General features: G+C 30.0%; 1 protein-coding gene across 27 annotated transcripts in view; it reads right to left on the reverse strand.

Annotated features, from left to right (window-relative positions):
• The window catches only part of ADGRL3 (adhesion G protein-coupled receptor L3), a 713,052-nt gene that overhangs the window by 297,975 nt on the left and 401,612 nt on the right, over positions 1–13,465 (reverse strand). For all 27 annotated transcript variants that reach the window (XM_036226761.1, XM_036226753.1, XM_036226746.1 and 24 more), the window contains one exon: positions 9,988–10,097. In XM_036226761.1, coding sequence (XP_036082654.1) covers positions 9,988–10,097 — 110 coding nt within the window. The remainder of the gene's footprint in view (positions 1–9,987; positions 10,098–13,465) is intronic.

The raw sequence follows: 13,465 nt of genomic DNA on the forward strand, positions 1-13,465 counted from the left end.
TGAAGAGAATGCAGATCAGGAAATTAAAGTGATAAAAGAACCCACAGAAACATAGTAGCCTGAGTGTGGATTCAGAAAATTCACCTGATGTGTCATAGTATCAGTTTAGCATTATAGAGAGCAATCTCATAAGAAAGAACTGGTTTAAGAGCTAAATCATATGGGTTGTACTCTTGTAACTAGCTCTGAAAAGAACTCAAAACCCAGAGTTGATCGAAATTAAAAATGAATAATTAAGACAGGAGTCTTGTCTGTAAAATTATGCCAAAAGTCAAGAGCACTAGAGAATGTTATAACTATAATGTCTGGAGTTCTCCAAGTCGCGGGATAAAATAATAGCATTACATAATTCCAAGCCCCAGTACACAATAGTACTGATTATAAAAATAATTCAAAAATGAGTGAAATGCAACAGTCCTGTTAATTTGAATGGCTATCATATACTGAGTGTTGCTAATATGACCATCATTGTACAAAGGTTTTCACACATATTTAATTTTAATTTTCATGGAAACTCTGTGAATTAATTATCACCCCCATTTTCTAAGAGAACATTTGCAGAGCAGTAAAACATTACTAGAACATAGCTAGTAATTGGCAAAGTCAGAACTGAAATTCTAAGGCTCTCTTAACTGCTATGGTACAATCACTCAAAGGTAGAGAAAAGGAAAATGTGGTAGGACCTGACAAAGAGCCTAAATGATAATTAGAAATATGTCTTTGCCATGGAGACATACTTAAAAACATCCACTTCTTTTTCTCCATATCTCTTACTATTCTATTCTACATTGATTTTTGTTGTAATTGAATAGAAAAATAATCAGCATAGAGAGAAGAAAATATATTTATAATATATATCAATAAAAACTAAATGGTATTGAGTTCCTTTCTCAGTCATTGATTCTATGTTAATATGATTTCTTGAAGAATGGTAGAATGTTGAAGCAATTATGGATTCTTGGAACCCATAATTTCTTAGTCATATTTGTAACATTGAAGGCATTTGAACATTGTGCAATGTTTTAAAGATATCCATGTTTTCATTAAGTGCCAGTAAAACTAAATTAAATTACTATACACAGAGAAGACTTGGAATCCATAAATATGGATTTAATTCAAGTATTACAAATCAGTCATCATGAGAAATTTATGTATATTTAAAAATATAAGAAAATGTAAATGGAAATACTACATTTATTCATTCTGTTTATCTAGCTCATGTATTCACAATCAGCTTCTTATTTACCCATCCACTATTTTAGCTGTCTCACACAAGTAGCATACAAGTGTAATAGAGTAAAATCCATTTTACTAAACCCTCACTTTGTTTGCTTTAGGTTTGATATATTCATAAAGAGAATTAAAATGACTTTTGCCTATAATGACATACTGCACATATCACCCCCAGATAGACCATGACAGAGGTTTATGTTTATATATTTTTAAGAAAAGATCATAATAGAAACATATGATAATGTTTATTTAAAAAACAAAACTATAATTCTATTAGTCCACATCCTAAGAAATAATTTTTAAAGTATATTAATAATTTGAGACAAAGTAATATTTTAATAGATGATATTATATAATAGCAACATTCTACTATGCCTATAATAAAATATCACGAATTTATTGTTCTCAAACACAAAATTGTCAGAAGTCTGAAATAAGTCTTAAGGGGTCAGCAGAATTGTATTTATTCCAGAGGCTCTACAGGAAAATTCATTTCCTAGCTTTTTCCAGCTTCTTAGAGGTCACCTGCATTCCTTGTCTTGTGGCCCCTTCCTCCATCTTCCATGTGTATCACTCCAAACTCTGCTTCTCTTGTCATATCTCCACTTTCCAACATTAATCCCTTGTTGCCTTGTAATAAGGACACTTATGATTAGACTGAGTCCACCTGGAAAATTCATTTCAAAATCCCTGATCTACCCAAATCTGCACTATCCTTGTGCCATTTAAAGTAAGATTCACAGGTTCTGAGGATAAGGATATGGATTTCTATGGGGGATCATTATTGAGTTTGCTATATAAGATTTAATTGTTTAAAGACTTTGGGTTTTATAAGAGGGTTTTGAAAAAAAGAATAAGCAATTAAAATTTTTACAACATTCACAGGAATTGTGATCTCCTACCACTCGAAAAATTCCTCAAAAACAAAACAAAACATTAAAACGTATGTAGATTTTCCTCTTTACTAAGCACTCATTTTAAGGAGGTACTATTATGTTAAATTTAAATATCTGGATGAAATAATTTTTAACCATATTGGTTTTTTTTTTTAGTTTCATAAGATTAATAATTGAAATACAAGAAAATTTAGTGTTATTTCCTACTTTTTTTTTTTTGATTTTACGTGTATTTAGTAAAATTTTATCTAGACAATTACTCCCTAGATCTAATATATCAATGTTTGCTCTAAGGTCTTTTTAGCAACAAACACATTGTAAAAACACCTCACCTTCACATGTTTTCAGTACTCTTCCCATATGCAGTATATTTTAAAAACAAAATGTTACATTCCATATCTTTTTAAATCTCATATGTTTATGCTATTCGTTTTGATCACCTTATAAAAATTTCTTAAATTAAGTGCATAAACTCTATAATCTTACTATTTCAAATAAGGCAAAAGAGTGTGGGTAAACTAATCTCTCAAACTTTATGCCCACAACATTTTACTGTCTGAACCAAATATTTTCCTAACTCTTGAATCTAATTTATTTTTTAACACTCTCAATTCATCTTGGTTCCTTAGAATTAGCATCTAGGTATATGTTTACATATTTTTAATCTACTATAAATATATATTAATCCTATCTAGTCGCTGATGCCATTTGATGTTGTTTACCTTTGTGTTACTGTAGAATCATGTAACATTTTCTACAGCATCTATTTAAAAGAGAATGTCACTTTATTCAATTTTATTCTGAAAACATAGTTGGATTCTCAATAAATCTCAGAAACTTAAAAGAAATTTCTGCTCCATTATCGATGGCATCAATAAGTACTAATTGCTGGATCATATCTTGCTAAGTCACTCTCACTCTGACTTTCTGTCAGGTATTGTAACAGGCTGACATCTTCTCAACCTCAGGTCTTTGGAGCTGACAGTCTCTCTGCTTTGAAAGTTGTTACCCAGGCTCTGTGACTGACGGTCTCACTCTCATTCTTCAGGTCTCAAATGTCCTCTCTTCAGAGCAGTCTTTCATCACTCCTCATATATGCTGGCCCTTTCATTAATTTCTATCATACAACAATATTTATTTTCTTCTTTCATTAATCATTGATGAATATATATATATTGCTTCATGTGTTTGTTATTTGCCTATGGAGACTGCCAGTGCCACGGGATCAAAAGCTATGCTTCCCCAGCTTTTAATATAGTAACTGACCCATAGTAGGCACCAACAAACTTCTACTGGTAAAATTAGTATTGATGTAAGAACTTATTACTCTTTTGAAAATTAAAAAATATAGTAACAATTTTGAGTGCTTTTGCATCTATTATCATTGATTAGATCTAAACTCTAGAATAAGAGTTGTAAATTTAAGTATCTTCAGAAGCCAGGAGACATTTTAAATGATTATAGTAAGCCAGATACAATACAGTAAGTGCTGGAAAATACAACAAATAGAAAAGAATGGGCCCTATTTAAAAGAAGCAGCAGCTGCTCAGCCCTAGTCTATTGTGGCCCCAGAGAATGCGGGCCCAGTATTGCTTCATATTTTTTGTTAAATCTGACCCTTAGGTATTTGTGAGGCCTAAGGAATTCCTCTGCAGGTTGAACCTGGTCCACAACCACCAACCTGGCCTCTCTTTGTTCTCAAGTCTACTGAGTGATCTGAGGTTTCCCAATAATATGCAGGCTCTTTGCCATTCTTCTTCTCCTTCCTTGGAAACACCTCAATCCTGAATCTCATGCAGTCACGATGAACCAGACCAGATCGTTACAGGAAGTAGATCAGCTGGATTGTTTTTGAAATTGATTAATCTGAACAGAGTCCTTAAGAAACTGTCTACTACTTCTGACTCTCTAGATCACTGGACCTGTTTTCACCTGTTTTTTCTTTGATTCTGGAAATAGTACTTTGTGTATTCCCCCTAAAAATCCTTTCTTTTTTTTTTTTAACTTAAATTAGTCAAAATTGGCTTTTATAGATTTCCAAACAGAGAAATCAGAATACAAGAAGTCTATGATTTCTATTTTGTCCATCTATGGGTTCGTCTCCTATCTCTCTTGTGTTTTGCATCATATGCAGACACGAAATTGTTTGAGTTTTATATTTACCAGTTTCCCAACTTCCACTATCCCATCTGTTAAAAATGATTTATCTTCTCACTACAGTCTATTTATTCTTTATGACTCAGCTCAAGGGTCATCTCTAGCAAACCATTCCTGAAGATACCTACCCTCTAACCTGCACAAATACTGTCCACTATGGGATGAATGTACTTCTCTGTAAACTGCTGATATGAAATTGCTTTCCCAAACTAGTAATGTTGTAACTTTGGGGACCTTGAGCCCCATCTGACTAATTTCCTTGATGGCAGAATGTTTATCCTAGGTTTCTACTCTACTGTTTAGTATAGTGCCTGGTCTGCAATAAATGTTGAGTGAAGGAGGGAAGTTGAAAGAGGGAGGTAATGAAGAATAATTTCCATGAACATATTAAACAGCTAGACAAAGATATGAGAGAGTTTAGGAGAAGGTCCTCCAAGAAAATATAGTCCATCTACTCTTCCTGCTTTCTAAAATGATAGCCATTTTTGTGAATATATATTGTGGGTATACAAAGTTTAAATTAACTACTAAGTAATCACTGATCCATTTGTAAAAGCTTTGTGGATTACCAGTTAGGTGCAAGATACCACAAGGAAGAGAGAAATTGGTTGACAGAGAAAAAAGAAACTGATAGGAAAAAAGTGGAGGGAAACAAAGAATTTTGTTGCTCTGGTTATAAATATCATTCTAAAAAATATAATTCCGATAACTGGCACTTCTCTAATAGAGAGAGTAATATTTAAGGGATAATAATTGCTAATATTATATGGAAATGCAGAAGGTATGGAAAACGAATTGTTCACTAGTAAAAACTAGGGAGTACAATCATCAACAAGCAATTTGAGGAAACTAAAATTCATATAATCTATACTTTATCATATCCTCCATTTGAATTAATAAAGTCTTGTTTGTAGACAAGAGTTTCTTGTATTTGGCATTTTAGCAATGAATGTAATACTTTTGGAGGGGCCATTTTGACTAAATTTCCTTTATTTTCTCTCAATCAATATAAATATGTATTTAATGTTTCCTATATGTCAGAAGCTGGAAAAGGTACTGAGGCACTGGGAATCAGATTATATCTTGATAGTTCTGTTATATTTTAAAAATTAAACATATGAGTTAATTTCAGCACAATAAGTTTTAAAATATGTAATTACTATTTTACAGAATAGGAACCAAAGTATGCATGTATTAAAATATGCATTCATCTAAACATTAGTTGCAAAAATGTATTTAGTTATTTATAATTAAATAAAGACTTTGGTTTAAATGCTGAAAGTATAATACTTTTTATAGTAGAAAAACCTAAAAGATTAATAATTACTTATAAATATTAATATTCCAATAATACTCATTTTGCATGTATTTCCATAAAGATGGCCAACTACATAACTCTTCAGATGGCTAATGCTAATGGTGAGAAAGTCTGTAAGTGCTACAACATAAGATTGGTTTAATTAAACACTCATTTCTAGTAGTTCTCAAAATTGTATGCTTCCTCTATTTTTTAAGGACATCCACCATGATAGAAAATTGCTGGAATAAGTAACATATGCTTTGTATTTCTGAAAGGAAGAAACAAAGAATTAAAGAGAAAGGCTAGATTATGAGAAAAGACAAGCTCTTTTTGAGTTTAATGTGTGTGAAATTGTATGCCTTGGAAAAAAGACAAATTGTCAGCAAGATACAAAGTAGAGATTCTTTGCTCAGACGTACTCTATGTAGGTGGTTAGTTCTTTTACTGTCATCTCCCTAACACAAGTCATCCCTGTAAACTGGCTAAATGAAGAAAGTTCTACTTGAAGATGTAGAACAATTTCAAAACCAAATCCGGCCAGAATGGATGAGAGTGGCGTGAAAAGAAGGAAAATGGGAGAGCAAAAACATGGGATTGGTAAATGCTAATGTTTAACCTCTGGGATATTTGGGTCATCTCCTGGAGGAATATATAAGAAAGGAGAAAAATCAAACCTCAAAAGAAAACACAAAGGCTATAAAAGTCACACTGGAACTAAGGTGTGACGGGAACAGAGAAAACTATTAATTCTTCTGTCCCAAATTTGGTTACAAACAGGGTACCTGTGAACACAAACAAGAAAATACAGATAACAGGAAGAAGACTTAGAAAAGATTAACTTTAGAGATTCCAAAAAAAAAATGACTGCAAGACACTCCAAGAAAATGACCTTCACAAACTTGTTTATAATCACTAATTTTTCTTACTTTCTTTCCTACCACCACCTTTAAATAAGTCACACTATTTGTAAGTCAATGTAAGGTCTTTCTAAAACTGTTATTATTCACTAAAATAGCTATTTACTGACTGCTAAAAATCTGTGCAAAATTTATTACAAACTTAACTTAGATATATTTAACTTTACTTCTCTTCTGTGATACAAAGAACTTTGTTGAATTTTTGTCTATATTACCTTTAATATGGATAATTCCCATTAATATCGATGTTTTCCAATGGATTTTAGTTTTTTCTATAATTCCATATTTTGATTTTTTCTATATTTTTCCATTGAAAAGCATCAGCTTAAAAATTAATATTGCCATGGAAGCACACACATAAGAGAGCATGTATATGGAAAAATATCAATAATATTTTATACTTATCAATATTAAAAATAAAATATTCATAAATAATAAATATATCATTATAAACAGTTAAGTTTTGCTTATTAAATTCAAAATGAAAAATGAATATTACTGAATTGTGTAACAAATAGAACCCAACAATATTTGCTTGTTTATTCAGTTGTTCAATTAGAAAATTTTCAAACATTAATAATGTATTCTAAGTCTGAAGCTTATCTTCTAATAATAGGGATCTTTTAACAAGCATATTAATTATAAGGATTTTCTCTTATAATACAGGGAATTTAAAAACTTCTTAATTTACTACTTACATCGGAGCTTTATTCTAAATAGTGGGAGGTATTTTTATGGCATAATCTAGTTTATGCCATAGAGCTAATTAAGTATATGGAAAACAAAAAGTTTGCAGTGATTCGTTTGCTTTCAGAAAGGAATACAAACCCTTTAAAAGTAAGTACAAAAGAAATTAATAAAATCTTTTTAAAAAAAAGGTTCTGGGCCCTTACTTTCACCATATAGTATTACAGTACTAGTAAAAATTATGAGTTAAACATTGAACAAGATTGAGTAACTCATGAAAATATAAGAAAAAAAAATCTGTGGAAAAATCTAGTTAAGTCCTTAAGAACATGTATTAACAACAAACTCAAATCTTGGCTCTGCCATTTTCTAGCTATCCTACATTTTACATGAGATAGTTGCTTATCCAATGGAGCCTCAGTTTCTTCGTTAGTAAAATGGTTATATTCAAATCTAAAAAGGATATTGTAAGAATAAAATAATGTATGTAAACATTTAACCCAAGTAGTGAATGTCACATAGAGTCAATGATTGCTATCATAAATAAGTGGATTTATTTCAGTATTGGAAAAGTATATGTATTTTATGCTAGAGAAAAGAAAAAGTAGCTTAATGTTAATCAAAACCACAATTTACTACATATCAGAAAAGGTCCATAAGGTGAGATCCAGAAAAATTCAATAGCTTACCTGAACTAAAGGACTCAGGTTTTCTGTTAAGTAACCAGACCGTAATCCAAACCCAGGTGTACTGATCTCTGGTCATCTTTCTACTAAACCAACCTACCTTTTAAATGAGTTCCTACTATTTATTTGATGGTTTATATTTTATTTTGGTTTGTTTTCTTTTAAAATCAAGTTCAGTTTACTAAAAGAATTCCCAATTATATATTATATTTTTAACTGAAACATACTAAAGATAATTTAAACAAACAGAATCGTGCTATGTGCACCGTATAAATTAAACTTGTGCATAAACTGGTAAGTGGCTGAATCTGTTTATAATTCTTATTTAATGAAAAAAATCAGATAAATATTTCCATATAAAAGGAATGTACTTCTAAGGCAATGAATAAATATTCAGGATTAACAGAAACTTGCAAAATAAGATATTTAAAAATCAAACTGTCCATCTACAGAAATTTATGAGGGAAACAAAAACTGTGGTACACCACAATCCTTTTATGCAAGAGTGTATGAGCAAGTCTTCACTTTTAATTAAATTAATTAAGTAGATGATTTTTCAGAATGAGTTTGGCAGAGAAACTATCCACAAAGAAATTCTGAAGAAACACAAACAAACAAACTAAAAACACAGCTGTGAAATTCTTCAATTTTTAATAATTGTGAAAAAATCTATAATTTGACATTCTGACTTTAGCTTTCATGTTTCAAAATATGATTTTAAGTGTCTTAAAATTGTCTTTGAAAATGAATTATACCTTAATTTATATTTTTATACGATGCTTTTGGAAACAGCAATTCTAATTTTTTTCACAAAATCTTATTATGCAATCCAAATATAATTGTCACAGTTCCTAAACGGCCTTCAAATGTTATTTCTTTAAAATATCACTGATTAACAATAAATAGTCAGTACGAGATTAAAATTTTCATAGAAGGGTCCCTGAGATAACAATGTAAAAAGCACAACCTCAGTTGAGATTTCAATAAAATCTACACGCTGCTTTTTTTCCTAATAATAAAAATTAGCTTATACAACTTTCCTAAACTTCCTCTAATCACACACGATATAAATAAAGCAAAATGAAATGTTCTCAATTGCTTTCATTATTATATTTAAGTTTCAATTCATTCTTGCTGGTCAAATGGCTCTCTGAAGAATGCACACTTACACTTTATAAGTAATGTGCTACCGATTAAATAAGCAAAAATGAGGCAAGCTTAGAATTATCTTTTGACACAGTCAACTTGCTGATCCCCAGATACTTTGTTTCTTTTGTGATGTCAAAGGAAGTTGAAACCTGGGTTTTGTTTATGATCTCAAGTGTTTTATACCTCTGGGATCAGCTGAATATCTAATATGAGAATAGAGGTTTTTCTGAGGGATCTTCACTAAGAAAACTCATGAATAATAAACTGGGTGGCTCAAAAATATTTTTATTTGAGATGGTGAGTCTTCCCCTGGGTGAAAAGTCAGAAATACTTCATTTTTGATTGTTTGATTCTTCATTATTCCTGAAGAAAAAATAAGTTGTTGGCATATATTGTATCTGGCATAAAGGTTGCAAAGATACTTCCTGAGGCTGTAAAATAAACATTCTAAGGGTGCTTTAGTTCATGTAATCCTTGTATTTTCTTTTTAGTCTGCTCCCTTTTGATGAACACATTTTTATTCCTTGAAATGTTGACAGCACAAACTTTAGATATAATTGCTTCTATAAAACAAAAAAAATGTATCTTCTGTACCTCTCTCTACATAAGTATATTATTTACTTACACTACCTTTTACTTGGACCTGGAGGAATGTAGTAGTTAGTGGTTTACCACTTTTCAACCTTTTTCTAAGTGTTTCATATTCTTGCATTAAGAAAAAAAAAGTTTAGAATAAGAATCGATGCACAGAAATGTTTGGTCTAAATTAAATACTGCAGGATCATGTAAGAAACATCTAATTCTTCCTGTGGTGGGGAGAGTTTATGATACTGAAAAATGTAAATAATCCAATTTTTGCTTTTTCATATAATTATTTTTACATTTTCATAGAGAATATTTTGTCTATGCATGCAAAACAAATATAATTTCTTTTTATAAGAAAATCATAGGAATATACATACTGTAAGGGACACATTCATACTGCACTTCAAGGTATTTATAGGTCCCCGGACATGGGTCTGGAAAAACATCAGGACCTGCCACCACTGCACACTGGGTTCTGTTATTGCACCTGAAGTTAAAAGAAAAGAAGAGAAATAAGGTTATGCAGTTAAATCATTATCAACATTGTATTTTATTACTAATTTTATTTTAGTTCTTATTATACAGATTTAAACAAGGTTTTGGTAATTTAGTATTTTAGACTTACTAAGGAAATTATGTAGTATACTTTAAAATAAGCTAGATGTAAAAATCAATTTATTCAGTTTATTCATACTAATTTAATATTTGATTGAATACAGCATGATTTTGAGTTAGAAGTTAAACATTGCTTAAGCAAAATTAACTGGTCTGTAGGATATTGTCAGTGTGAAGACAGCTAAGAAGAATTATTTGGTAGGAAAGACTCACTCTGATTACAAAACTAAATTAAGAAAATGTAACTGCATTATTCTGTTTTAAATTAAATTCACAGATTTTCATGACATTCCTTTTTAACAGACAGTAAATATGATGTTGAAAGCTTTGAGCCAAACCTAAAAAAATCAGTAGTAAGTTAATACTAAATATATAAAATAATAATTTTTACTTAATGCAAAAATAAGTAAAACCGTATTTAGGAATTTTCTTATGTTTAGCCAAATAATGATACTAAACTTACAGAATGCTGTTCACAAATGCAAATATCACATAATTTAAAATAACTTTAAATCTCCAAAGAGAACAATCAAACATTGCTATTGAAATAGAAATACAAATATCTTTTTTGGCAACAGGGTTAAACAGATCAAGGCTACCATGATTTAATCATGGACAGTAACACATGTAATGAAATTGATTCCTATTCTGATAAAAATACCCATTTCAGAGCAGTGTCATTATGGTAAATTTTACTAAGAAACTTTTTAGATTCAATAAGTTTTCAATTAGTAGAGATTTCTGTGGGAAAATCATGGTTTTTTTCCCACTCAAATTATTGACACTAAGAGTATAGGATGAGACATTCTAGTTAAGCTCTGTATATGTTCTTGTTTATTTATCTCAGAAATATAACTCAGGGCAAAATTTTTCTGTTACTTCCTTAAACACTTCATTCTCTGATATAACCTATACCTCTGAATCCTTGCTAGGATACTGGCAGGATAGGAAGCATTTAGGGCAGAATTCAGTTTGATTAAGAGTAAAAATGTTTTGTGTTTACTCGAGGCTACCATTTGTCAGGCTTATCGAGGATTTTATTTAGTCTCAAAATTAAAATTGATTTTTTAGTGAATGTCTTAAGCTGAAAAATATATTCTATGTTATCAGTGAAAGATTAATAAAAGTCTATATTCCATACTCATCAGACAATTTAGCATAATGGTTAATCCTGAAGGTCAACATGTTCTAAAGTTCTCTTGTGTAGATTTAATGTCTGAAGATGATTATCAGACAACCATATAATACATTAATGTAAATGTGGCTGTTTTCACACACGCATTGCAAATAGGGAGCTTGATATTTTTGTGTACTGAACTTTTAAAAAAGAATAGAACTTAAAAAAAAAATAGCAGAACTTTCCTATTACATAGAAAACCCATTTGAAGAAGCTGTCTCAAGTTAAAAGACTTGCAGTTAAAGGAATACAATTTTCACATCAGACCTTGACAAAATAAACTCATAAATCTATCTCAGGATATTATACAATGAGCATCTAGACAAACTCAGTTATTTCCATAATTATTATAGAAAGTTAGCTATTTTCAGGAATGCATTTGAAGTAGAAATAATGAAATTAAAAGAAATATAGACAATAAAATTTGATGAAATATAAATATTCGTAAGTATAATATCGTTGTTGATCTCCCGTTCTTGGTTTACTTTTATTTACTTCCTATTATCAACTTTTTCTTCTTATTACTACAGATATAACAATAAAATTCATTTAGAAGCTATGTCCATTCTTGTAATTTTCAGATGGACAGCCATTTACAAATCCTTTATTATTTAAACAATCAACATTTGATATCAACAAATCAGATTACTACTCATTTATGAGTAGGGTATAAAGGTTAAAATTTATAAAAACGGAAGTGTTTGTTTAACAGAAATTTATCTTGAATCAACAGTAATTTCAAACGGTTATATTTGTACAGATTAGATAAAAATATAGACACTATACACATCCTTCCATCCATCCATCTAGTTATCCTATCCTGCATATTGACCTATTTATACATTATTTAAATTTTAAAAATATTAATTATTTATGTATATGTAAGAAAATTAAAACAAGCAACCATTTGTTATAAATATTAGTTGGCCTTGTGAGTCCCAAATATCTCAACGTTAGCAAAAGATGAGGAGATAGTGTATGAGAAGAGGTATACAATCCAAAATGTGCTATACCAAAAATATATTCAGTCATTATTATCAATGTTCCATAGAAAACAATGATGCTTTATAACATTCCCTTTTCAAAATAACTTAGTATTCTATTACTTATCTATATCAAGTGATTTTTATAAATCGAGATTCTTAAAAATCAAAAAAGAAAGGTAGACAATCTCTGAAATATTATTTCTGTATAGGTACATTATAAATCGATTGTTTAAAGACTATCTACATTTTGAAAACAGGAGTTTAAAGCTCTTTTTTAAAAATATGATTTCAGTTATGTGAGTCAAAACAAAGTCAACTTTAATATTAGATTAAAGACTAATGAACAATTCACATCCATAAGAGTACTTTTACAGTTATATCAAAATTGTCTAAATTCATTCTAAAATAATACAGATGATAAAAGTAAAATAATGGAATTTTCTCCTGTGCTTTAAACTCAGATCTTCCATTATTTACTTTTAAAACAAATATAAATTAAAAGTGATTTTCAGTATCCTAGATGTTAAAATTTTTCCAGCTTTATTTAAATATAATAGACAATTAGTTGCTCATATTTACATTGTACAATTCAATGAGTTGTTTTAAAAAAATTATAGTTAGCATACAAGAATATACCAGTTTCAGTTGTACAGAATAGTCATCAGAGATCAACATAACTCACAAAGCAATTACCCTACTAAATATAGGACCTCTTTGCCCTTACATATTTATTACAACTTATTAACCATCTTCCCCATGCTATATACTACACCTCTATGTCTATTTTGCAACATCCATTTTACCTCTAAAACCCTTTGCCTTGTTTTTGCCATCTCCCCAACCCACCTCCAATCTAGTAGCCTTCAAAATATTCTCTGTATTTATGAGTTTATTTTCATTTTTGTTGTCTTTGTTATTTTCTTTAGATGCTACATGTACGTGAAATCACATGATATTTGTCTTTATCTGACCCATTTCATTCAGAGCAATATCTTCTAAGTTCATCAAACCAATATTTTTTTCCATCCCCTTTCTTTTAGTCTGTGTGTGTCTTTTAATCTGAAGTGAGTTTCTTGT

The sequence above is a fragment of the Rousettus aegyptiacus genome, unplaced genomic scaffold, assembly GCF_014176215.1.
Source record: "Rousettus aegyptiacus isolate mRouAeg1 unplaced genomic scaffold, mRouAeg1.p scaffold_m13_p_10, whole genome shotgun sequence".
In the NCBI taxonomy this organism is placed as follows: domain Eukaryota; kingdom Metazoa; phylum Chordata; class Mammalia; order Chiroptera; family Pteropodidae; genus Rousettus; species Rousettus aegyptiacus.